Below are 27,091 nucleotides of genomic sequence, written 5' to 3' on the forward strand. Positions count from 1 at the left end.
TCATTTGTCAAATTGCAAAGTTAAAAACAACCTCCATGTCCATCAGGAGAGATAAGTTATGGTCCCCCCCCCCCCCCACTACAACTGTTAAAAAGAGCAGGCTCTGTATGTTCTAAAACAGAACAGTCTTCAGGATATATCATCATGTGGCAAAACGGACTAGGATAGCATGGATACCGCTTAGATTTTTCTAAGAGAGGGAGAGACCTGTATGCTATATCCTTGTATGCACATACGATAGACACTTCAGGAACCCTCCATCCAGCGTTCTCTCTGGGAACATGCGAGCTTGGGTAGAAGGGAGACTCACTTCCTGCTGGGGCTACGCTAGAAGGGAGACTCACTTCCTGCTGGGGCTACGCTAGAAGGGAGACTCACTTCCTGCTGGGGCTACGCTAGAAGGGAGACTCACTTCCTGCTGGGGCTATGATGGAAGGGAGACTCACTTCCTGCTACACACCCTTTTGTATAGTTATTTACCATGTCTGTGCATTACTTCCAAAAAGAACAGACTAAAATAAAATATATTGCCTACGGAGTGACTTTAAAAAAAAAACGTATAGGTCAAGGAGACTCAGATACCAGGCTTCACGTGGAGGATGCTGGGCCACTGTGGTGCCCCTCCTGGGATTCTCAGTCCTGCCTGACTCATCTACCATCCCTGGGCATCAGTCAGTGGGAACTTTGGGGAGGGATCCAGGGGAGGGCACAAACACACTGATCTTTTCCCTCCTTACGGGAAAAGTCCCGCTTAGTGACCTTCTGTCACAGCAGCCTCCCCTGCCAGTGGCCTGGACAGGGTGGGCTTTGAAACATGGCCATCAGTGGCTGACAGTGGCTTGTCTGTTAGTGGCCCTAATGGTGTCATCTGCGGGCACCTCCTTGCACGTACGAACCCCTCCGTGTGTAGTGGTGGTGAATAATCCCCAAATTGTATTTGATTTCTGCTGTGTATTTCTGTATTTCTATTCAAAGCTGAGTGCATCTGATTTTATGGGAATTCATAGCAGTTCAAACTAAATTGTGGCACCCTGCTGTGAAAATCTTTCACTCCTGAGAAACTGAAAAGCTGCTCAGATGTCCCCTCCTGCCCTTTCCCTCCCCCTCGGCTCCGTTTCTTCCTGTCCCGTTGCTTGCTGGATGGAAGGCACTGCCTCTCGCCGCCCTGAGCACACCCTCGGTTCCTGCATCCCCTGACTGAGCTGCAGGGAGAGGTGGGAGATGGTAACCATTGAGGGCCCTGACCTGGGGGTTGAGCCCTGAATGCGCCAATTTCCCAGAAGAGGGGAGTGTGTCCTTTGTCCCTGCAGCCACAAGGAACATGCTTTCCGGTCTCTGTCCAGGAGACCAGGCTGTGATGGGCTCTGTCTTGGGTTTGGTCCAGAGGCATTTGGTGACACCCCTACAGATCGGGAAGAGCTGTATGATGAACCTGGCTTCCTCCAGCCTGGGGGAAGCAATGGGGACAGGAAGGAGGGGCCGTCCAAGGTTGGGTCAGGGGCATCTTGAGGGCACATTTCGTTCAGGGGTTCACTGGGCCCAGCTTGTGTGTGTGTGTGTGTGTGTGTGTGTGTGTGTGTGAGCGTAGGAGTACCTTCGGGCACTTGTTTTTCTTTTCAGTTGTTAGTCCCCACCTTAAGCCTGGGGCATGGTCTCTAAGGCCAGGTTTAGCTCATTCTGGTACTTAACGAGTCCCTGTGGCTGGAACGCAGGGAAGTCCTCCTGAGGGTGGGCATAATCAGAACAACCCCCCAATCTGCCCCGGTGTGGGAAGGTAACAGGACTGGGCTGGGAGGCAGGGGTCTCTGAGCTGGGACCGCCTCACCCCCTGTCCAGGAGGGAGAAAGCCCCTTGTCCACGGAAGGGCCTGAGTAGTGGCAGAGGGGTGTTATTAGCCAGAGGACCTTTGAGGACCCTCCCAGCGCTAAGGGTCTCCTCTGGTAGTCACATCTGGGACTGTGGACTTCAGGGAGGCTCAGCAGAGCATAGGACAAAACTTTATTTTTTTAAATATAAATTTATTTTTATTTTTTTATTTTAGAGAGAGAGCATGAGCAGGAGAGAAGGGCAGAGAGAGAGAGAGAGAGAGAGGGAATCTTAAGCAGGTTCCACACTGAGCATGGAGCCTGATGTGGGGCTCAATCCCACGAACCTGGGATCGTGACCTGAGTCAAAATCAAGAGTTGGACGCTCAACGAACTGAACTACCCAAGCGCCTCTAGGAAAGATCGGTCTTTCTTTCTTTCTTCTTTCTTTCTTTCTTTCTTTCTTTCTTTCCTTCCTTCTTTCTTCCTTTCTTTCTTTCTTTCTTTCTTTCTTTCTTTCTTTCTTTCTTTCTTTCTTTCTTTCTTCTTTCTCTCTTTCTTTTTTCTTTCTTAATGTTTATTTTTGAGAGAGACAGAGCACGTGCATGAGCAGGGGAGGAGCAGAGAGAGAGAGAGAGAGAGAGACAGAGACACAGAATCCGAAGCAGGCTCCAGGCTCTGAGCCGTCCGCACAGAGCCCCGCATCAAGCTCCAGCTCACGAACTGTGAGATCACGACCTGAGCAGAAGTCGGACGCTCAACCGACTGAGCCAGCCCGGCGCCCCTAGGAAAGAACTTGCTAATCAGAGTTGTGTATCTGTTCACATGCTGCTGCCGATGTTTTGGTAGGATGGACATTAGCTACGTCTCTGGTTGTAAAAACGTTGGGTGTTCTAATAGATTTAGAAAATGCGGTGAGTGTGTAGAAGAATGCGGAATCAGCTGTAACTGCACCTCTCAGATGAAACCGTTTCACATAATAGTCCTGTCCGTGCACGCGCTGCCCTGCCCACACACACACACATACCCATCCGTATGTGGTCCTCTGCTTCTTGTGGACATCACACAGTTGAACCAGTTCCCGCTGGGTGTCTGGGCTGCTCCCCTGGGCTGCCTCGAACATCGCTGGGGCTTAGCGTTCATGCGCCGCCATAATCATTTCGTCAGCTAAAGTTCTGGAAGTGGAATCGCTAGGCCACGCGTGAGAGTGGCTCTTTATAGGTTTTAAACATTGATGGATATTCTCAGCCAAGTTGCCTCGGCTCGAGGGTGTTGGGATCTTGGTGATCTCGTCTCTCTGGTGGCTCCAAGTACACGCCGATGACCCCCACGTCTACGTCTGCATCTCTGGCCCCACCTCAGGCCTGACGTCTAGGTGGGGGTGTCCTCCTGCCTGTCCCACGATGCTGCTGGGTTCTCAACAGCCTTTCCAAGCTCACCGTGCCCCAAACTGAACTTCTGCGCTCAGCTCTCAGCTCGTTCCCCCTGCCGCCTCCTCCCAGCTGGGTAGCATCAACTCCATCCTTCCGGGCGCCTGGGCCAAACGCTCAGGCTTGGTCCTTTCTCACACGGCCTCGTCTTCTCCAGTAGGAGACCCTCTCAGCTCTACCTCGACATATGCCAGACCCCACACCCTCCACCCCAGTCTCTGGCCAGAGCCCTCAGATGTCTGGCCGCCACACCGGTCTGCCTGCTTCTGCCCTTGCCCCTGCAGTCAGTCCCCAGTAGTGCAGCCAAGTGCTCCAGTAAAACTTGACTCTTGCACGGCACTCTCGGGTGGCTTAGGACCATGACTCCCACTTGACTCCCATCAGTGATGGGCCCATTGTGTCTGTGGCCTCGTCTCCTGCCGCTCTCCCCCACCGTGTACCCAGTTACAGCCCCCGCTGGCCTCCTCTCCATGTGCGTTAGCACGCTCTTGCCTCAGGGCCTTTGCACAGGCTGTTGCCGCTGCCTGGAAGATGTTTTTCCCTACTAACCACATGGCTCACTCTCCCGCTTCCTCACTGTTTGTTCATATAGCACCTTCAGTGATAGGCAGACTACCCTCACCCCGTTCCTTGCCTCTCTCCTTAGTACTTATTCCCAAGCACGCCGTAGAACTTGCCCACCTACGCCGTCTGTGTTGGTCTCTCCTGGAAGTGTCAGCCCCCACCACGGAAAGGTCCTCAGCTTGTTTCCTTCTGTGCGCTTGTGTCTAACACAGTGCCTGGCACACGGCAAGTAATGTCAGGGCAGACGCGTGAGGTGTGGCCAGACCCGGCTTGGAAGCCTCTCCTTGCAGCTCCCCAGCCCTCGGGGGTGTAAATGGAGGCTTTGATTGGGGAGGTGATTCCCAGGTGGGGTGACTCCCTAGATGCTGTAACCGTGCCACCCGCCGGAACATCCCCTGTGGCCCTCAGCCCAGGCCCGCGTGAGCAGCAGGTTTTTACAGGTTGATCACAGGAGAAGGCACAGGCCAGTGTGGGTCGCGTTGCTGCCTCGAGTACGGCTGTCTTTGTAGTCTGCTCCCTCCAGGGACAGAGGTGGTAACCTCTTGGGGATGGTGCCGGAGAGGGCCATGTGGGATGAGGAGGCGGGGGGCTTGGTCACCTCTGATGGTACGGACGTTGTCTTATTGGTAGCGGTTCTCGGGCCAAGGCCTGTGAGATGCCAATACGCCAGAAAGGCAGGCTAAATAGGAACCCACTTCCCGGCCCTAGCTGTCCCCCTTCTTCCTGGCACACACACTCAGCCTTGCTGCTGGCTCCTGTATCCTGTGGCTGTGAAGCAGTTGTAAGGGTTGGGGCTGAGGCTGGGCGACCAACTTTTGACGGCCATCAGAATGGGGTTCAAATCCCGACCTGGCCACTTATCAGCTGTGTGACCTCGGGCAGGTCACTCAAACTCTCCAAGCCCCAGCACGGACAGCACGTCGCCCGCCGCAGTGACTGGCACGTAGCGTGCACTCGGCAAACGTTAACACTGTGCAGCCCACATCTCACCTCCTCTGGAAGGTTCAGGACTTCTCTTTCCATGGCCTTGGGCAGCAATGGTTTCTATCATTTATTTGACACCTGGCACATGTTCGTAGCCATCCTCCCCCAGGGCCTGGCACCGGGCTTAGCATGAAAGGCTGTTGAGAACTGACAGCCCGACGACTCGGAGGCCTGGTTCTGTGTCTTCTTGGCAGTGGGTATGTTTGAGGGATTTCTGGAAGTCTTCCTGCAAGAATGGGCTCTAAGCCAGGTCCCTGAGAGATTTGGGGGCAGCCAGCCCTGACCCTGCTCCTACCCCTGGGGCACGTCTCTGGCACTTATCCCAGGCCCAGAGCAGAACCCCCGCACGGAAGGCTGTGTGTCTGTGTTTCCTGGTCCAGTGGGGGCAGGTGAGGGTTGGTAGGAGCCCAGGCCCCATCCTGAGGTGGAGGAGGTCACGCAGCTCTGCCGGGTGGGAGGTGGGAGGGCGGGGAGGTTGGGGAACAGCTGTTGCACAGGGCAGGGCGAGGTCAGGCTCTCCCGGGGGACACAGGCCACTTGCTGTGGCCCCAGTGTCAAGGGAATGCCTGCAGGCAATGCAGCATCCATTGCGACACCTGGGCTGGAGGTTGGAACGCAGGGGCCTCTTCCCACTGCCGTTAGCCTCTCTCTCTGGGCCTTGCTTGCCTTCCTGTAGCCAGAGAGGCCAGAGGAAAGGCAAGACCTGGGATTTCAGGGAGAACCCAGTAGCAGGATGGACCCACTTTTGCCTAGCTACTCCTCTTCACCCTTTGGAGCCGGGGTCCCCGCGACCTACGGTCTCGGCTCCCTTGCCCCCAAGCTGAGGACAGAGTCAGCGTGGAGCAGACATCACCCCTGCTTCTAACGGTTTCAGAGCTGCCCCCCGCCCCCGATCCTGCAGAATCAGGGCTGTGTTTGGCTGCCCGTAACCCACAGAAGAGAGGCGCCAAGGCAATGTGACTGCCTCCGGAGGGGAAGCAGATGTTTAAAGAGACAGGCTGGGGACAGTGTGCCTGGCAGTGTTGGAGCCCGAGCCAGCGTCGTGGAAATGATGCGTTTTGCACGTGTGGGTGTGTTGTGCACAAGTGTGCACTTCTTTGCAGACGTTCATCCTGTGTCTATTGTGTATTGTACTCCCGAGGGAGGGGCCGTGCCTTCCCTTTTATCTGTTAGGAAATGGGGGCGGGCGGTGTGTGGGGAATGGCGGGCAGCAGCGTGGCGTGATGGAATCAGTTCCAGTGCTGGAGTGACCTCTCTGGGCCTTGATTCCCTCATCTGAAAAATGGGGACGATACGTTATGGGGACACTTCAGAGGACTGAATAAAACAACACCTCTGAAAATCCCTGGTCTGTGGGGGTTGCCCTCGTAAGTGTTTATTTTCTTCCTTCCTTCTTCCTTCCTTCCTTCCGCTGCAAACTTCGTGCAACACCTTGCAGAATGGCTACACTCCCCAGCTATTTGTGGATGATGTTCTGGGCAGATGTTGTTTAATTCTTATAACATCTGGTTTGGGAAGGCAGAGGGCTGGAGATTTTTTTGAAAAAAACACTCACTCACTAGGAGATGTCAGATTGTCACTTAATTGCTCTGTGCCTCGGTTTCTCCACTTGTAAATCAGGGATAATGCCAGCAATGCTGGCTAGCTTCTTTGTAGGATATGCTACGGCAATGCAGGATAACAGATGGAAAGTGGTTTGAACGTTTAGAAAAAGGCATCCTGCTCAACCTCGCTAGTAGTTAGGGAAATGCAAATTAAAGCAACAATGCCATACCATTTTTCATGCATCCGATTGGCAGCCATTTAAAAGAGGGATCACTTCCAGGTGGGCACAGAGGCCCTCTCATACGCTGCCGGAGGGAGCGGGAATTGCCACAACCTTTCCAGAAGGTAATATGGCGATGTCTAATAAAGGTTTACATACATGGCCGGGGTTGTATCTAATCTACCCAGTAATGCCGCAGCTGGAGAGCCAAGTTCAAGAGCAACCAAGGTCCCGACACGATTATTTTCAGAGGGAGGCCCATCGTGGCATTACCCGTGGTGGTGGGAACCTGGGAACACCCAAATGCCCAACAGTAGGGGATGCTTGTCTCTCTTGCAGACACCCGTGCTCTGAACTATGATTTAGCTCCTAAAAAGAAGGGCGCAGATATAGCAGTGTTGACGTGGAGGGTCATCCGTGAAATATCATGATGTGAGAAGAGCAAGTTTCTTTTGTGTAGAGGCAGCTCCATCACTCTAAAGATAAACACAGCCGCACCGCTCCATACGTGTGTGTAATGCGAACGGATTTGCTTGGGTGCAGGGAAGGGCCCGGTAGGATGCGTGCCCAGCCCAACCCACCCACTCTGGCCATCAGACACGTCCTGTTTGGCTCCTACAAGTTGAATTATTTGCCAACGTTTAAAACACTGAATTCATAGAAAAAGCCCAATTGTCGGCTTTTCATTGAGAGAAATCAGAAGCCCTGGCCACGCTGGGCCCACATCCCTCTTGGCTGGAACACGTCAGCGGCTGCCCCTCTTGGACAGAGCCTCTGGCCTCTGAGTGGCCATCATCCCCACCCACCCGGTGTCTCCCTCATTTCTGTTCCTGGCCTGGTCCCTGGAGCATATCAATTTGCATCCCTGTGATGCTGTTAACATTCCAAAGCTCAAGGGGGTGGAAATATAGGAATATATGAATGGGGGGGGGGGTCTGTCTTTTATTATTTAAATACATTTTAGGATTGTTTATTCTGCAAATTACCGTTTCATGCCTAGTAATCAGGACATCAGGGAAACAAATGTTAGAAGGGAAACCAAAGGGCGTCACAGGCCGTTGCATGTTGTATGTGGCAGGAACCCCGGTGGGGTTGTGTCACAGGCCACTCGGGGCCTGGGCTGACAAGGGCCACTCCGGGTCTGGAATTCAGGGATCTGAGCTTGTGGCTCTTTTGGAATCTCTCGCCCCTGGATCTTGCAGACATGTGGAAGTCTCTCCAGAGATCCCTTCCCTTCCGTTCCCTTCACCTCCCCGTGGCTTTCCTGGCCTCTCATCCACGAGGGAGGCGGCCGGTCAACTTAGGTCCAGATGCTGAGCCTGGTGCTCGCTAGCCGGGAGTCTCTGAGCAAGCTGTTGAACTGCAGGATGATGTGCAGGCCCTTGGCTAGGCCCTGCGGGGATGTGGAGGCGTGTGGGCTGTGTCCCTGTACGAACAGGGCTAGCATTTGAGAGGGCCGTGGCAACCCCAGCTGAGGAGCGTGGGCCCCTCCTGGTGCCTCTGCTGGTCTCCGGGAGGCCTGTCCGTGAACCGCTGCAGGGCTGAGAAGGAACCAGAGGACCGTGGCCCTGCTGCAACAGGGCCACTGCTATGGTGCGAGGTGCAGTCACCCTCCCCGACACCCTTTGAGGTGGGATCTCGCCTCGCTGAGCCGCTGGGGGCTGGGCTCCAGATCTCGCTGGAGCTGTGCTCTGAGCCCCTAGAAATTTGGCCTCAGTGTTCTACAGACTTGCTGTGGAACGCTGTGCAGTTACCTCCCCTCTCTGTGCCACTCTGGGCACTGCTGACTGCCGCCACCTTTCATATCCCAGATTATGAGATAGTAGGGTGGGTAGGAAAAGTGGGAAAAGACATGCCCATTGGGCACTTAGGCTGGGGGGATCCAGGGTGTTGGGCCTGCCAAGCCCGGTCTTAGACCCCTGACTGCCCGCTCAGCACCTATCTCCTATCCCTGTCCCCAGGCTACCCAAGCCCCATCACTCCTGGGGCTGCCATCCTGGAGGATGTAGGCAACGGCCCCTCCCTGCAAGGGGCCCAGAATGCCTCGGTCACGCATTCCTGTGCCTACTGCTTAGCCTCGCTCACTCTCTCGCTCGCTCGGCTGTGTAGCCAGCCCCATGAGGGCAGACACACCGTTGCCCCTGCCCCCACCCCCAGGCCGCTGAGCTATACCCAGCCCTGGACGATACGAAACCAAGCGATGCAGACCCTCTCTTCTTTCCCACACCCAGCTCCCCACCACGTGAGTTGATTCCCTCCCTTCTTCCCAGGCCAATTCTCCCCGGAGCTGCAGGGGTGGGGAAGTGTAGGAGGGGCTCGGAGGGCAGGCTTCTCACCTCTCCTTCCTTGTGTCCCCAGGAGACATGAGGTGCCACGTTGCCACCGGCTGCCTCGTGGCCTGGCTGTTTGTGCTGATCTCCGGATGCCTGGGTAAGTCCAATCCTCTGCCCTTCCTGCCACCGCCAGCGTGGGGTTTGTGCACTGGGAGGGGGCTGGGGGGGGGGCGCGGCTGCTCTGGGCCCACAGACCTCGCCTTGCTGTGTGTGTGATTGCACACACACTTCCCTCTCTGGGCCTCGGTCGCTTCCACAGCACTCACAGGACTGAAAATACCAGCCTCCCCGGGAGGGAAGGGGAGGAGCCTTGAGAAACAGGTGAGCTCCAGGGGAAGGAGGCATCTGTGACCGTGAACCCCTTCTGGGATGCAGGGAGTGGCTGCAGTGCTCTTCGGTTTCAGAGCTGTCTTTTGAGTACCTACTGTGTGAGGCTGTGTCTACTGTGCCCAGTTCTGGGGTATGGGGCAGTGACTCGTGCTCAGGGAGCCCCGAGCCTGGTGGGGGAGGAAGCCACAGCTAGGATTTACTACCTAGAAGGCAGGTGAATATAGTGGTAAGAAGACGGACATGGCTCTGGAGAAGCCCATCAGAAGAAAAGATTGGGCCTGTGGGGACAGGAGGGACTCAGCCAGAGGGAACATTTAATCGGGGCTTTGAAGACTGAGAAGTAGTTTTAGCGTAGGGGAACAGGAGGAAGGGAATCCCGGGAGGAACAGCTTGAGCGAATCGTGGTGGTGAGGTGCCCTTTCCCCTGGCAGGGAGGACCGGCCCTCCTTCCCCAGCGGCCAGATCAGCGTCAGCTCTGGTGGCCTCGGAGGAGGCCGGGAAAGACCTGGGCATTTGCCTGTCCCTTGGCTCCTGGACAGCTGGTGGCAAGGAGCAAAACAGCTCTGGACTGCGCTGAAGGAAGGTTAGGACTGCAGGCACGGCTGGCATGGTGTCCCCTGGGGCCAGCGTGTCCCCGGGGAAGAGCTGTGGGCCCGGCCTGCCTGGTGACACGGGCAAACATATTCCTGAGTGAGGCCAGCTCCTTCTGTCACTCCAGGGAGCTAGGGAGTCGCTGGAGGAAGCCAGCCTCCCCCTGGCTGCCCGAGAGTCCCTTGAAGCTCCCCTCTCCTGGCCACTGTGTTTGGAAGGATCTCTGCTGGAATGCCTCTGTGATGGGGAGCTCACTTCCATCCAGGCAGCCCGGGATTACGGCGCAGTTTCACGGACTCTCAGGGGAGAGCTGGAGGCGCTCTCAGACCCTCTCTCGAGTCTTGACCTCCTTTGCAGAGAAACTGACACCTGGAGATGTTACTGGCCCGAGGTCATGCCAAGCAGGGCGTGGCTGAGCCTCAGTCAGGGTCACTGCTCCCACGGCCATTGCAGAAGACCTCAGTGGGGGCACATGAGATCAGCTCTGACCCTCTGGCTTTGCTGGATGGTGGGGGAGTCAGGACACTCTCCTCAGCCGGCTCTATGACCTTGGACACTCATGCCCTTCCCCCGCTGTTAAGAAGAAATACATCGGGGCACCTGGTGGCTCAGTCGGTTAAGGGTCTGACTCTTGATTTCAGTTCAGGTCATGATCTCATCATTTCTGAGTTTGAGCCCTGCGTTGGGCTCTGTGCTGACAGTGCGGAGCCTGCTTGGGATTCTCTCTCTCCCCCTTGCTGCCTGCCCCTCCCGGGCTTGCACTGTCTGTAAAAATAAAACAGGTGCTAAGAGCTCGGCTGTATCCTCAGCAGAGGATAGTTTCCTCTTGAGCTCTCTGGGTGGAAGACGGTTTGTGCATCTCAAGTGGGCACAAGGGAGTAGCACAGAGCCAGGACTCCTGGGTTCCCGCCCCACTTCTCCAACCGCTTCCCTTGGGCAAGTGTCTTAGTCTCTCTGTCCTTCAGCTTTCTTATCTCTAAAGTCAAAGGACAATAGGACTCTCCTCCTTCAGTTGTCAGAATGATCAGACGAGTTAATGCACATGTCAAGCACTTAGAATAGCGCCTGGCACGTATTAGGTGCTAAAATAAAGCGTTAGCTCTTTTATTATGAGCTGTATCTTTCTCTGGGTGAAGGAAAATGGGGCACAGGAAACAGAAAAGTTAAGCAAGTTGCCTGGGGCCACACAGCAGCTCTGTGGCAAAACCAGCCCATCTGGGGACTAGTCTGCTTTGCACGTATATGAGGGTCCCTTTCTCTCATTGCCGGGTATGGTCCTCCCTTCCTGGTGCCTGTCTGAAGTGGCCAGTGTTGTTCCTCTGGCATGGTGAGGCCATGGCTGACCTTAGGGACTGAAGGACACCGTCTTCCACCCTGCCCTTCTGACACCTGCCCCTGACCCCTCACCCTCCTCTCATTCCCGCAGACCCTCCCGCATCACTTCTCCCCACTTTGTTTTCATCTGACCCACAGCCCCAGTGGATCTCTCTCCTCCCATCCTGGGTAGTCAGAGATGGGTCAGGCTCACAGATGTCAGACCCTCTTGTCAGCCTGTCATCTTCTCTCTGCCGAAGCTTGTTCCCCCTTCTTCCCTCTGGCCTCAACGTGTTCTTCATCTGTGGGCTTGCTGGGGGGCAGGAGGTGGAGGCCAGCAGCTCGCATGGCGTGTTTTCTGTGAGCCTCCCCACTCCCTTCTCCCCTCAGGCCTGCAGTGGTAAGAAGCTAGATGCTGTGCGGTGTTGTTTTTTTTTTTTATCATGAAATTTATTGTCAAATTGGTTTCCATACAACACCATACAACAGCTGCCCTCGTCAATACCCATCACCCACCCTCCACTCCCTCCCACCCCCCATCAACCCTCAGTTTGTTCTCAGTCTTTAAGAGTCTCTTATGGTTTGGCTCCCTCCCTCTCTAACTTTGTTTTTCCTTCCCCTCCCCCATGGTCTTCTGTTAAGTTTCTCAGGATCCACAGAGGAGTGAAAACATATGATATTCGTCTTTCTCTGTATAACTTATTTCACTTAGCATAACACTCGCCAGTTCCATCCATGTTGCCACAAAAGGCCATATTTCATTCTTTCTTATTGCCACGTAGTATTCCATTGTGTATATAAACCACCATTTCTTTATCCATTCATCAGTTGATGGACATTTAGGCTCTTTCCATAGTTTGGCTATTGTTGAGAGTGCTGCTACAAACATTGGGGTACAAGTGCCCCTGTGCATCGGCACTCCTGTATCGCTTGGGTAAATTCCTAGCAGTGCTACTGCTGGGTCATAGGGTAGACCTATTTTTAATTTTTTGAGGAACCTCCACACTGTTTTCCAGAGCAGCTGTATCAGTCTGCATTCCTACCAACAGTACAAGAGGGTTCCCGTTTCTCCACATCCTCGCCAGCATCTATAGTCTCCTGATTTGTTCACTTTAGCCACTCTGACTGACGTGAGGTGCTGTCTCAGTGTGGTTTTGATTTGTATTTCCCTGATGAGGAGTGACATTGAGCATTTGTTCATGTGTTGGTTGGCCATCTGGATGTCTTCTTTGGAAAAGTGTCTATTCATGTCTTCTGCCCATTTCTTCACTGGGTTGTTTTCCGGGTGTGGAGTTTGGTGAGTTCTTTATAGATTTTTGGATGCTAGCCCTTTGTCCGATATGTCATTTGCAAATATTTTTCCCATTCCGTCGGTTGCCTTTTAGTTTTGTTGATTGTCTCCTTTGCGGTGCAGAAGGTTTTTATCTTGATGAGGTCCCAATAGTTCATTTTTGCTTTTAATTCCCTTGCCTTTGGAGATGTGTCGAGTAAGAAATTGCTGCGGCTGAGGTCAGAGAGGTCTTTTCCGGCTTTCTCCTCTCGGGTTTCGATGGTTTCCTGTCGCACATTCAGGTCCTTTATCCATTTTGAGTTTATTTTTGTGTTTGAAATACTTAAAGCTGGCGGACTCCTCCATCTACTGTGTGGGGAACAATCAGTAGGCGTGGCTGGCAGAGGTGGGAGGAAGCCACCGGGGCGGAGCCAACAGTGGATTCGGACTCACGGGGAAGGGGTGTGTGGGGCACGGGAAGTAGGGACTCCCCCTTGTCCCCCACGCTTGTACATCCACTCACGGACCAGCTGGGCTGGAGGTCTCACACAGAGCCTTTGTGCCTTGAGAGTGGTTTTTAAGAGAACGAATAACCTGTCCGTGTGCCCTTTCCCCACCCCTGCCCCGTCAGCCCCCTCCTGGTGCCCAGGGACCGCACTGGCAGCCCAGGGCCACGGGGTCTCTGGGGGCAGCAGGACTGTTCTGAGGACCCAGGCCCTGCTTGGTAGGTGGCAGGAGACATCTGCCCCTGGGGCCCTGCCGGCTGCCAGTGCAGAGCACTCAGCAGGTGATTATCGGCAGGTCCTGTAAAAGAAAATTTAAAATGAACAATGCTGCTGCACGCGGGGTTTTTTCCTGGCTGGTTTCCCTCCCCCAGCAGCCCAAGCCCACCCCGGAGCCTTCACCCGGGTTCAGCCCGCTTCCCATACTGGAGCCCAAGGCTCTTCTTGGTCAGAAGCATCCCTCTCTGGCTGAGCAGGTGGCTCCATTATTAATACCAATATTAATAGTAGTTACCATTTATCCAGTGCTTGCTGTGTGCTGGGGCATGGCGCTAAGCACTTTATGTATGTAATCTCACTTAATCCTTAGGGCTGCCCTGAAGTAAGTCTTGTTACTGCCATTTTACACCTGAGTAAACTGAGGCATGGGAGGATCGTGTGGCTGGAAAGAAGCACAGGGAAGTTCCAAACAAAGGCAAGGCCCTTGACCATTGGCCTCTTTCTGAGGCTGCTATGTGTGAGAGGGGTTCTGGATTCCTGATATGAGAGGATGGAGGAGTGTGTGTGGGTGCACGTTTGTAGTAATGGTGATCAAGGAGGGCTTCCTGGAAGAAGGGATGTCTAAGATGAAACTTGAAGGATGTCTAAGAAGAAACTTGAGCCCACTCCCCACTAGGAGCATCTCAGGCGGGAGGGGGAAGTGCTCCTCCTCGACTCCAGCCTTCTCACTTCCTGGGAGCTGGCCTCCATTCTCTAGCCTGGCACCAGCCCTGAGACAGCCCCAGCTCAGTGGAAATGGGGAAAAGAAGGACGTCCCCGAAGGACCCAGCAGGGGCTGCTTATGGCTGCACGACATCAGCCCTGTGCGAGACAGACCAGCTACCTACCCCCTGGTTGGCAGGGGCAGAAAGGGAAGAGCCCTTACTTGCCTACTTCTCGGGTGTTTTCCATACCAACAACCAATTCTCTGGACACCAACTGGGTGTCCAAATATTTAATGAAATTCAGTCTGACACTATTTGGAGTTAGTGTCAAATTATACACATTTAAGGGCTCGGGCGCACAAGACCGCCCCCATGTCACGGGCCAGTCACGAGTCCTAGGCCACCCATATATCTCACCTACCGGCCATAAATCAGGGCTTCCTATGACCCCCTTCCTCAGGTTTTATCAGCTAGAATGACTCACAAGACTCAGGGAGGCAGTTTACTTCCATTTCCTGGGTTAACATAAAGAGTACAGCTCCGGGGCAGCCAGATGGAATGGGGTGAGAGTGGAGCTTCCGTGTCCTCTCCAGGTGCGCCACCCTCCCAGCACATGGATATGTTCACTTCCTGAGCACTCATCAGATCTCTTCAATCTCCAGCTCCCTCCCCTCCCCAGAGGTCTGGATGGGACTAAAAGATCCCCCCACTAATGAGTTGGTCTTTCTGCCCACCAGCCCCATCCTGGGGCTGCCTAGAGGCTCCCCACCCCCAACCAAGTCCCCTCACTAGCATAAACTCAGCTGTGCTCAAAAGGGGCTCCTTATAAACGATACTCCTCTCTCTCTGGAAATTCTAAGGAGTTTTGGAGCTCTGTGTCAGGAACTGGGGCAAAGATATATATATATAAAATTTTTTTTAATGTTTATTTTTTTTTAATTTTTTAACATTTTATTTATTTTTGAGACAGGGAGAGACAGAGCATGAACAGGGGTGGGTCAGAGAGAGGGGGACACAGAATCTGAAACAGGCTCCAGGCTCTGTGCTGTCAGCACAGAGCCCGACGCAGGGCTCGAACCCACGGACTGCGAGATCATGACCTGAGCTGAAGTCGGCCGCTTAACCGACTGAGCCACCCAGGCGCCCCTTAATGTTTATTTTTGAGAGAGAGAGGGAGAGAGACAGAGCATGAGCAGGGGAAGAGCAGAGAGAGAGAGGGAGACACAGAATCCAAAGCAAGCTCCAGGCTCTGAGCTGTCAGCACAGAGCCTGAAACAGGGCTCAAACTCACAAACCATGAGATCATGACCTGAGCTGAAGTCAGATGCTTAACTGGTTGAGCCACCCAGGCACCTCCAAATATATTTTTTATTATACTGCACTACTGAAGGCTGTTAAGAGGAGGTTCAGGGGATAGGTAAAGCCAGCCTTGGGGAGGCCTTGTGTGGGGAGCTTGTGGTTTGGGGGGCTCTTTGGAATCACTAAATTCCTCAGCCCATGCCACTACTTCCTCAACTCCTTCCAAACCTGGCTCTTGTCCCAAGGCCATCACAGAGTGATAGAAGGTCAACCACCCAGGGGTCTCCTAAGGCCTGTGCCACTTACTAGCTGTGTGACCCTGGGCAAGTTACTGCTTATTCCCCACAGGCCTCGTTTTCCTCAGCAGTAAGATGGGGATATGATAGCCCCTGCTGTACCATGAAGATTGGTGGAGGGGATGTAGTGGCTGGCATGGAGAAAGGTTCTATACATGGCATTGTTGTCATTCATCCTATGGGGTCGGCTCACGTTCCTTCACACGACAAATACCTCCTGGGGCTCCTGAGTCCTCGCTCTTCTCTGAGCACCAGGCTGGTAGCCATCGAGGAGGATAGCCCTGGTCCTTGGTGTGCTCACATGTCATCTACAGCCAGGCTGCCTGGTGGGAGTACAACGTGAGCCACATGTGTGAGTTGGAATTTTCTAGAAGCCGCATTAGAAAAGAAACACATTTTATTTAAAATTTTTTTTAATGTTTTTATTTATTTTTGAGAGAGAGAGACAGAGCATGAGCAGGGGAGGGGCAGAGAGAGGAGACACAGAATCCGAAGCAGGCGCCAGGCTCTGAGCTGTCAGCACAGAGCCCGACGCTGGGCTCAAACTCACGGACCGTGAGATCATGACCTGAGCCGAAGTCGGACGCCCAACCGACTGAGCCACCCAGGCGCCCCAAGAAACACATTTTAATAATAAGTTTAACCCAATATATCCACAATATTTTCATTTCAACCCATGTTCAATATAAAAGGTTAATGAGATATTTTACACCCATGTTTTCATATAAAGCCTTTGAAATCCTGTGTGTATTTTATGCTTCATCATGTCCCAGGACTCATTAGCCATGTGGGGCTGGTGGCCTCTCTCACCATACGACCTCCCTACTGGCATTATTCCCCATTTACCCAGAAGCAGGACAGTGACTCGCTGAGGTCCTGGGAAGGTGGCCATGGCACTGGACACAAGCTCAGTGCCCTCTGCAGCCCCTACTCTGTGTCTCCCTGCAGAAGCTGTGGCATAAGGTCCTTGACTGACACTCTTGTCCTCTGACTTCCAGGCCAGGTGAACCGACTGCCCTTCTTCACCAACCACTTCTTTGACACGTACCTGCTCATCAGCGAGGACACGCCCGTGGGTGAGTTGGCACAAGGGCTGGTGGGCATGCCGGGTGGCATAGGGTGGGCTTCCCTTCTCACGAGCGAAGGTGATCTTAGAGATTGAGGCCATCTTCTACCAATTATTGGAACCTCTTCTGTCCCTCATGGGGGTGTGTATGGCCTCTCCTTGGGGATGGGGCGCTCAGTCCTTCCCAGGGCTGTCCCTTCCCACATGGGGGGGGGTCTAAGTGCCCAAGGAGTTATCACATTGAGCCCAAGATGCGTGACTTCTTCCACTTCTGTCCTACAAGATGGCTTGTTCCTCTTCTTTGGGAAAACTTGAAGTTGGCAACTGTCACAGAGTTTGTTTTGTAGCCTTTTGCACTTTTCCGTGATCACCAAGTTTTCCGCAATGAGTCTGCCTGTTTTTGTCATTAGGGGAACAATTACCTATTTTGGAGGTGATCACAAACATCCCTCACACCCCAGCTTGAGTCACCTCATTACCCAGCTCTGTCCTCATGATCCCCTTCCTGAGGGCCTGGCCTCTATGCCTGTGGCTGGAGATGTGCACACATAGCCCTGTGGCCTTTGCTCGGCTCCGGGGACCAGAAGGTTCTCGGGAAGTGCAGCTGCACTGATGGGAAGACCCTCATTCCTGTGAGAGGCCCCTCCTGCCTCCCCCCACACTCCCTCCCTTGTCCTCATTCTTGTCCGTGTCATCTTAGGGAAAATGCCCATCATCTGGGGCTTCTTAAACTCAGATCTGCCTCCTCCGTGGGTCTGCGGGCGGGGCTCAGGGCCGGTGTGGTGCTTCTTTCCGGAGCGTCGCTTGTCCTTGGAAATGAAGCAAGATGGCATGGAGAGAGGGGAGGGGTGGGAAGGCATTTAACGCAGAGGTCATTTTAAACACTCTCTTACGTAAAACCAAAGGTAGATATGTGATAGAGAAGATGCAAAATTCTTCATAGACATCTCTGCTTGACGAAGGGAGCCTCAGCAGGCCCCGGCCTCTCCCCTGCTGTGTGTGCGACCAGGACGGCAACCCCTGGAGAGACCTTTCCTTCCATCCTTCCTGGTGGAAGCTTTTTTGCAGGTGGCTGCGGAGTATAGCAGGTGTTTCTGACTGTTGTGGGGATTGTCCCCACAGTCCAATTGCTCCTTTCTAGGACCCATGGGGTAGGGGGGGGCCCTGGGGAAAGTTGCAACTCCTTTGGTGATTCACAGCCTCCCTTGGATCAGCGTTGCAAGGCTGGATTTGTGGGTGTAGGTGCTTAAAGGCTCCTCCGAGAAGGAGGCTGCCCGCCTCTCTGTCTGCCTCTTCCTCAGGCTTAGATCAACTCCTGGTGGGAGGGGGCGGGGTGGCGGAGAGGGAACCTAGAAGTCTCCCGGGGATGCTGCTGAGCTTCAGGCCATGTGCGTGGGCTTCTGGATTCATCTGGGGGTTCTCCCCAAACCCAGGCCTCGCATGGGGCTGGTGTGGAGGTAGGAGAGTAGCTGCCTAGTATATGTGGTTCGAGAAATGAATGAACGTTAGCAGCCTTTGTCATCAGTAGAGGCTCTCCCGGTTCACCCATCAGTCCATCAGCTATAGAGGGGTGCACCCTCTGTGCCAGGCCTAACTGCCGTGCACCCAGAGAGGAATCCGACAGAAGGATAAAGAAGTCGATGTTGGGGTGATGGGGGCCGGGTTGGATGTCCGGTTAAGTTCCAGTGGGGCCTTGAAAGAGGAAGGTGTGTTCTTCTGGGGACAGAGCAGAGGCAGGCGGAAGCCAGAGAGGTTTTGGGGTGGTGGTGGCCCTTGAGCAGAGTCCCAAAAGACTCCCTTTCTGTTCCTTCACATACTGTTTCCTACAGCTGGTTTTTACAAGTCAGTTCTTTTTATTTTTTAACATTTTTTTAATGTTTATTTATTTTTGAGAGAGAGAGAGAGAGAGAGAGAGAAAGCAGGGGAGGGGCAGAGAGAGAGGGAGATGCAGAATCTGAAGCAGGCGCCAGGCTCCGAGCTGTCAGCACAGAGCCCGACATGGGGCTCGAACTCAAGAACCTCAAGATCGTGACCTGAGCCGAAGTCGGACGCTCAACCGACTGAGCCACCCAGGCGCCCCTAGAAGTGTCTGTGCTAACCTCAGCCTCCCAGGGATTGCTCTGTGGTGGAGGGACTATATCTGGGACAGGGGGGACCATTGAGGCAGAGGCGTGGCCAGCCGTTAACTGACGGGGCTGCTGGCGGGGAGAGGTGAAGGCCACCCTCAGGTGAGCGGTGCTGGCTGCGTCACCCTATCTGTGACCCTGCTCAGCCCCGAGTGTGGCGTTCTCAGAGGCCTGTGGTGCAGGGAACGTGGTGGGGTGGAGTGGGTATTGCTTGGCCAGTGCTGATGGTGATAAGCCCCAGGCTGGATGCCCCCACTCCCAGCGAGCCCTCCCGCAGGCCCTGCTCTAGTTACTTTTGGCTCTGGTTCCGCAAACGCGTTCTGCAAATGCTAAGCATCGATCGGCTTCCGGGAGCAACTCCTAGGACATGGCCCCATTAAGCCTGCGCTTGGCAGTCACAGCAGGGCCGTCGATCTGGTGCCGTGGGGATCGATCCCTGGCTCTAGGGGACCTTAGGAACGAGAGAGGGCTCAGTGAGCTGAAGACAGCTCTGTTCGTCTCTCCGGGCAGGGGCTGGTGCTGAGTTGGCCCACACCTTCCTGGCTTCCCCCCTTCGTGTTGCATCGGCATGGGACAGCAAACTCTGGCCTGAAAGTCATGAACTTAGTTTTTGTTCTTCACTGTGTGGCCTTGGGCACAGCACTGCCCCTCTCTGGGCCTTACCTCCTATCTCACCAATGAGAGGGCATTGGGCCCATCTTGGGCGGCCCTGCCGGCCCAGTATATAGCCAGGCCCTCAGATAACAGGCCTGGAGGTGTCCACTGTGTGCTGTCACCTGTGTGGCCCTGGGCCATTCAGAGGTTGGTGTGGACTCACATGGATGTGGCGGGGTGCAGGCCTCAGACCAGCAGAGGCCGGGGCAAGGGTGAGGGTTGAAACAGTTTGTCCAAGGGGCTGGCCCTTTGCTTGCCATGTGGAATGGGGTGGCCTAGAGACTTGGCTTGGAGGCTTGGTTCTCACTGGCCCTTTGCTTTCTGAACCTCAGTGTTCCAGCCTGTAAAATGGGGACGGAATGGACCCCTCTCTGGATTCCATGCCTGGAATGGTTTGTTAGTGAACGGGGAGCCTGTGTGCGGCCTGGAGATGACTGGTTGAGCTGTCCTGCCCGCCATGGGCTGTGGAGGGGAGAGACAGGTGCCCAGAGGAGCTGGGTCTAGGGATGGTCACTATCGATGGCTGGAGGCAGAGCCCAAGCCAGTCTGAAAGTGGCAGGAGGTCAGAGCTGTGGGCAGACCAACTTCCAGCTTGGGTGCTGATTATCTGGCTTCTGCTCAATGCCCGACGGTGGGGAGCTCATGATCCCGGAAGACAGTTCGTTTTCGTGCTACGGGACGGTTCTGGGAATGAAAAATCCTTCCTAATAGGAATATGAAATCTGTCCCTGGAACTCTCCCACCCATTGAGCCTAATTCAGACCACTGGAGCCTTACAGAATAATGATAATAATAATATATGATATACTGTATATGTATAATATATACAATCATAAAAAACTACGTTTGTTGACTGCTCAAGGTAGGGTACAAAGTGTGTTAACTAATGTGTTTTCCAAATTCCTCTTAAGATTCCGGAGGTAGAGTTGGCCGCGGGCTGTTAGTGTGTGGTTTCTGCAAATGTTCTCTCCTGAGCTAGAGATTGGGTCTTAGATTCACCCCACACCTTCCGAGCCTTTCCATTCTTTATGCCGTCGCCTCGGTTTCGGCCGGCGGGCCAGCAGCCATGTGCTGGGGAGCAGAGGGGGAGGGCACAGCCCAGCCGCCCCAGATCCCTTGCGGAGGCTACGCGTCGTGTCACTCTATCTCCTCACCCATCTCTGGTTCCAATTCCCTCTGCCTGATGTTCTCTTTGAGGACCGTCTCCCAGCCGGAGAAGACAGGAGCAAAATGAAGTCATTATGGAGCCCTGCCTGGTAACATTCAGGGCCCCCTTGTCCCTGTGTGTCTTACTCCAGACACGAACGTCCATCACTGGCAGCTGAGCTGGCCAGGGAGGGGCAGAGCAAGGGCAGATCAAGGACTCGGTGCCCGGTCGGGCTGGTGGCATCGCCCACACCGTGGCCTTGGCTGTCAACAGTGAATGACCGCGTGGCACCGGCATCCGAGGGAGGGACACTTCCTGGGTGCTGTCTCCAGGTGACGTCCCGAATCCACTCCAGACACTCACCAGTATGGCCCACGTCAAGGTCACTGACGACCTCCCGGTGGCTGAAGCCAGTCCTTAATTCTCAGACCTGTGGCCTTCTGGCAGTCGGTCTTTTTCTCTTCCAGGGCATTGGCTCTCTGGCTGTGCCTTCTCAGCTCCCTTGGCCGGCTTCTCCACACCTCCCACACCCCTGAGTGTTGCAGGGCCCCAGGCCCAGCTCCTGTGTGCCTTCCCCGTGTTCTAGCCCCGTGGCCACCAACTCTGGTCTCGCGGCTTCAGGTCCTGTCGGGTGCTGACGAGTCGGAGGCTGCTACCTCCTTCCCGGGCCTCCTTGCGGAGAACGTTCCAGACTTGTGTGTCCGCCTCTGTGCTCAGCATTTCTACTTGGGTGTCTGCAGGGCTCTCAGCCTCTGTGCATCCAGGCTGGACTCCTGCCCTTCCCCCAGGCCCTGCAGCCTTGCCCGGCTCAGTTGTAGCTGCACCACCTGCCTCAAACACCAGTTGCCCAGGCCAAAAACTCGGGGTCGTCCCTGTCTCTTCCCTTTCTCCCTCACCTCACTTCCGATTCATCGGCAAATCCTGCTGGCGCCATCTTCAAAAGCTTTCCAGAATCTTCTCGCTTCTCGCCCCTTCTGCTCCCGCCACCGCGGTGCAGGCCTGGATTCTCGAGCAGCTTCCTGATGGTCGCAGTGGTCTCCCTGCCCCCTCACCCCGCTGAAGCCTTCTCTCACCCCCGCAGCCGAGCGGTCAGGGGTCCTGAGACAGAGCCTGTCATGAGGTGTGCTCAAGTCCCCCACCCCACTTGCAATGAGAGTGGCACGAAGGCTGTCGGCTGTCTGGCTACGCGTCAGACCTCGTCTCCTCCGCTCCCCCACGCTTGCTCCCCTCCAGCCACACTGGCCTCCCTGCGGTTCCGCGAGCGTGAGAGGCGGGTTCCCGCCTCAGCCTTGCACTGGCCGCTCCTGCTGCCTGGAAGGTGGTGAGCCTCCGCTGGTCGGTCAAGTCCGTTCTGATGGCTGCCTCCCCCGTGTGACCTTCCTGGGTTTCTCCAGGCAGGGTTCAAGTGCTGCTTCCTTTGCTTTCTTTCCTCTCTGTTGGTCCCTGTCACAGTGCTAGTGTGGCTCAGTTCTCATCTGCCTCCCCTGTCGCACTGTGAATGCGCCCAGGTGGCCTGGACCATCTTTGTGTCCCCAGGGCCCAGCTCCGGCCCTGGCTTGTGCCTTGGGGAAGGAGTGAGGTCTGGAGCGTATGGGCACGTGGGGAATGTTCCCACTGGCTCCGTGCCTGCGCACCCTCCTTCCTGCGGTCTCAGGCCGGGCGCTCCGCTCCCGAGGGTGTCAGGAGCGAGCTGTCGGTGATGACGGGGATGGCTGCCCAGGAAGTGGGCCCGGGAGAGCACGTGCCCCAGATGGCACGGACACCGTACGTGCCTGTGCTTGTGAATGACGAGGCCCACGCCGTGCCAGGGGTCGTGTTTTGATCACCCCAGCTGCCTGCCGGGGCTGCATATGGTGTGTTTGCTAGGGACCCGCAGGGAGACACAGGAGCAGCAGCGGGAGGTCTGGTGTGGAGACACCAAGCTGACCGAGGGGCTCTGTGAGGGGCGGAGGACATCTAGTCCACCTGCCTTGGCTCCTGAGCCCCTGGAGGGGGACAGTGTCCCTTGGGGCTGGGCACCAACGTCCTTCCTTCCATCCCAGTTCTAGACACTGCCAGCCCAGAGCCTCCCAGGTGCCTAGAGGGAGGAGGGAGAACTCTTCATCACGGCCTGTCACCTGCCACTCACACCCTGATCTCTAGTCATGGGGACCCTCTCAACACCCCCAATACCTCACCTCTGTCTCCCCACACCTTTGCCATGCTGGTCCCTCGGCAGGGAAAGCTCTTTCCCCTTCCTGCCTGGTGAATTCCTACTCATCTTTCAAGGCGTAGCTCAGATGTCCCCTGCTCTGAGGCCCCCACCCTCCCTCTGCTTTGTATTCGCCCCTGTGAAAGCTCTGAGCGAGTTCTAGCCGGGTTGTGGGTGTGTAACTCCTCAGCAGCTGCTCATTTTTGCTCACTCCTTTTATTAATATCGACATTCCAATTAATTAGCATTTTAGCATTTATGTATAATAGAAGATTGTAGAGTGGTAATATGAACGAGCATTTATTGACTGCCAGCCTCCTGCCAGGGCCTCTGTGAAGGGTTCTCAATGCCTGGCCTCCTACAGACCTCACAGTGAGTCTCCGGGAGGCGTCACCGTCTCCATTTCATAGCTGGGCAAGCTGAGTCTGCACGTGCTCTGCGCCAAGCACAGCGCCCCCTACAGACGGAGTCTCAGCAGACACTGAACGAGTATAGGGGGGCGAACGCAAGCAGGAGGGCCCGTGGATGCTGGATGTCTTGTTGAGCCCCCTCCCCTCGGCTCCTGGACCCTCCATATGTCGCCAAGGTCAGTGCCCGGGGAGCCGCCTCCCCCCCAGCCCCCAGCCCCCTGCCCCCAGCCCCCAGCCCCCAGCCCCCAGCCCCCGCCCCCGGCAGACCCCTCACTACCGCCAAAAGCATCCTGAGTCACAATTCAGGTGCTAATGCCCACGCTAATCACCTGCGCAACTAAATTAGTCTTGTCTGGAGTCATTAAGGCGGGAGCTCGGGATTCATTAGGATGGATCGGGCCCAGGCAGCGCCTGGCACCGCGGCCAGTCGGCGCTGATTAATTTTCCTGCAAACTCCATCAGTGCCCAGCTGTTCCGTCTGGACCCGGGGAGAACAGTTTCCAGGTGGGCCGACCCCACGTTAGCCGTCTCAGTAGACGGAGGAGCGGGGAGCCTGCGAGCGCTTGGTAGGGAGTCCCCTACCAGGCAGGGAGCCGATGCGGGAGGGCTGGTGTGAATGCGGGCAGCAGCCGGTCAGGGAGGGCCAGAGCTCCGGGCATGGGGCCCCGGAGCAGCCGTGGACAGGCCTGGGTAAGAGGGGAATCTGGGAGGTGTTTTGGCCTTCCCTGGGCCCATTCTCTGTACCTAGGGTCCTGGAGGGAGCTGTCCCTGGTCCTGTGCCCCTCCCCCTTTCTGTAAAGGGAAGAACTCCCGTCTCAGGAGACGATGAAGACATCACCGAGTGAGAATGTTTTTTTTTTCTCTTAACCAAAGGGTTCCTTCGGACTGACATGCAGGAGAGGGGGTCATGGTCCCCCAGAGCAGTTCCCTGGCAAGGGCTGGAGGCAAAGCCTCAGCGGGGTGACGTGGGGAGGCCAGTGAGGGGCTCCCAGACATCAGTGGAGCGTGTGCTCAGAGGGTGGTGTGGGCCTTTGTGCCAACCACCCGCGTGGAGGCAGCGGAGCCCGGTAGCTCATAACAGCACAGAAAATACACAGCGTGTTAGATGAGAATAAATGCTGAGGGCAAATAATTATCTGTGGGTGAAGTTAGGGCCACAGGTAGACAGTGGGGAGCCGTAACAGCCCGTATTCCTCACCTTCACTTTTACCCCCACGCCCAAAGGACCTCTGAAGGCCTGTGATGAACAACTAGGGCCTCCTGCAGGGCAGCTCGATGGCCGCTGTCTTAGTCAAACACTCCCCCTTTCCGGTTGGGGAAACTGAGGCCTAAGGTGGGGAGCTTGCCCAAGGGCCCCAGAGAATTACTGTTGGGTTCCAGCCGGAAGCCTGTGCTGATTCCACACATGGGCTGCACAAGGGGCTCCGGGGGGCTCTGCCCTGCAGGTACCTGGCCCCCGCGGGCCTGGGGACGAAGGGGCACCCTCCCAGGTTGGTGAGGATGTGAGCTGGGACTTGAGGTTTGGAGAAGGGGCTGCAGGGGCCTCACAGCTGTCTCGGTCTGGGGTAGGGTGCTTCAGGAGGGAATGTGAGGTGGTCCAGAGGCTCCCTGGGGCTGCTGCCATTGGAGGAGGGTGTGGTGTGAGATTTCGGAGGGAAGGAGGTGACCCACTGTCTGTCCAGATGATCAGATCCTGGGACCGAGGAGCCCAGGGCCCTGGGTTCTTGGTGACCTCAGAGCAGGGATTTTACTATTCCTTCTAGGAGCCGGGGATGATCACAGGATCTCTGGAAGGGGCTGGCTGCTTCTGTGGCCTTGCCTCCTCTCTGTCTTTCTCCAGGGCAGCCTAGGCCCTCCAAGGGTGTGCCCTTGTGGGGAACCTTGTGATCTGCAGCCACTCCGGCGAGACCCCTGCCTGGTCACATCTGGGGCCCATGGCAGCTACGGACGGACTGTGCCACAACACATAGGTGGGGTGGGCTGGGTGGTTTGGATGTTGCCGTAATAACACTAATGATAATGATGATGTGCCCACCTGTCGTGTGGGCAGGCTGTTAATGGCCTGCACTGGGCACCTGTACCGGGCTGTGCTAGGGGGTAGGGTAGGGACATGCACATTCAAGATAGCTGGCGAAATGGCAACTGTCTTTTACTACGCTGTGTCCAGATAAGCTCTTCATACATGTGACTCATCGAATCCTTATAGCAACCCCAGAAGGTGGGCTGTGTAACCCCATCTTACAGATGAGGGGGCAGGGGCTAGTGAAGGATAAGCATCCCACACAGGATCACACAGCCTATCTAGGCTGGAAATTGGGCTTGAACTTGCCTGACCCCAAGCCTGTGTACTTAACCACAACTTTGGGATTCTGTGTGTGGGTCATTGCTTTGAAGGAGCCCCCATTTGGAGTGGAGGAGGGGGCCGACGACCAGTGCCTGGTCCGCCCCAGGCAAGCGGGAGGCAGGGGCTACAGATGCTGCCAACGCTCAGAGTGGGAAAGAATTCATTCTGGACTCAGGGACAGAGAAGGCCTTATAGTAAAAGTGGCGGTAAGGGTTTTAAGAGGCTGAAGCCAGAGGAGAGGCATTTCAGGAGGCGTTAGAATAGGCTGACCAGCCGTGGAAAAAGCAGTTTGTGTTGTTTCTTGGACAGCAGAAATAGGTCGTTGTGGTTAAAATAGAAAGAATAATATTTAGTACTTGTGTCTTAACTAGTTAGGTCACCTGCGTGGTCTCACTGAATCCTTGCAGCAGTGATGGGAAGTTTGTCCTATCATGACCCCCAAGGTATAGACTCAGGGAGGTCAGGCAAGCTACCCAGGCTCCCACAACCAAGTCAGGATTTGCACCCTAAGAGTTCACCGTCCCACGTCCACGCTTGATCCCCCACTGTGCTACCTCTCAGGATTATGTGGGCCTTTCCTCAGTCTGTCACCCAGGAACAGGTCTCAGTGGCTAAGGGTCCACATAGGGTGAAGGTACAACGGCTTCAGGGAGAGGAGAGTGGCCGGCATGGCTCGGTCTGGGCAAGCAGGCCTAGGACCGGGGCCGGAGCCTGGGTCCCGGGCGGGCTCTGCTCGTGCATTCAAATGAGCTTAGGCGAGTCAGTTTCCCGGTCCAGGCCTCTCTTCCTGGCATTACTCAACAGATGCTAATCCTTGCCGGGCACACGACACAGAGTTGGGTCTATTGCTAAAAAATGACTGGGGAAGAGGGGCACCTGGGTGGCTCCGTCAGTTAAGCGTCTGACTCTTGGTTTCGACTCAGGCCGTGAGTGCCACCCTCCTGCTGATGGGATGTCTGCCTCCTACTGTTGCCCTCTATTCATGCCGGTCTGCCCAGCTCCTGGCGTCAGCCTGACTTCTTCTGACAGCTGCCCGGGCCTGCAGACAGAGGCCTGCCCCCGAGTGATTCCGGAGACCCTAGCTCCTGTGGCCAGCCCTCTGACTCAGGACACACTTTGCCCACCTTCTCCCTCCTGGTCACCCTCCTGTCTTTGCTGCACAAACGTTTTGCAGGCCTTGCTCATTTAGTCCTCACAGCACCCCATAAAGGCGATGGTCATTAAGCCCATTTGACACACGAGGAACCCGAGGCTTAGGTTGTCACCTGCCCAAGGCTCATGGTCATTAAGTTAAAGAGCCGGGTTTGTGCGCCCGGGTGGCTCAGCCGGTTAAGCGTCTCACTCTTGATTTCCGCTCAGGTCGTGATCCCGCCCCCCCTCGTGAGATTAAGCCCAGCGTCGGGGCTCTGCGCTGACAGCACGGAGACTGCTCGGGATTTTCTCTCTCCGTCCCTCTCTCTGCCCCTCCCCTGCTCGCTCGCTCGTGCGCAAGCACGCACGTGCACATTCTCTCTCGCCCTCTCTCCCTCAAAATAAATATTTGAAAAAGAGTTGCAGAGCTGCACTCAAACCTAGGTCCTTCTCCCTCCGTCAGCGACACTTGACCCTCCGTGGGTGAGTGGATGAGAGTAGGCGAAGAGGACACTCTGCCATCCCCACGGCTGCTGTGGGCTCCTCACTCACCCTCTCTGGCCGCTCTTTCACTTCCCCACCCTGCCTGCGTATCCCGGTGGATGCAGGGGTCCC

The 27,091-nt window shown here is 55.5% G+C and overlaps 1 protein-coding gene across 1 annotated transcript in view; it reads left to right on the forward strand.

The window, feature by feature from the left end:
• Positions 1-8,911: 8,911 nt before the first annotated feature.
• Positions 8,912-27,091, forward strand: part of CDH23 (cadherin related 23) — a 365,372-nt gene continuing 347,192 nt past the window's right edge. The window contains 2 exon segments of the mRNA XM_042960117.1: positions 8,912-8,978; positions 16,406-16,483. Of these exon segments, the coding sequence (XP_042816051.1) occupies positions 8,912-8,978; positions 16,406-16,483 (145 nt within the window).

Source organism: Panthera tigris, chromosome D2, assembly GCF_018350195.1.
Source record: "Panthera tigris isolate Pti1 chromosome D2, P.tigris_Pti1_mat1.1, whole genome shotgun sequence".
Classification (NCBI taxonomy): Eukaryota; Metazoa; Chordata; class Mammalia; order Carnivora; family Felidae; genus Panthera; species Panthera tigris.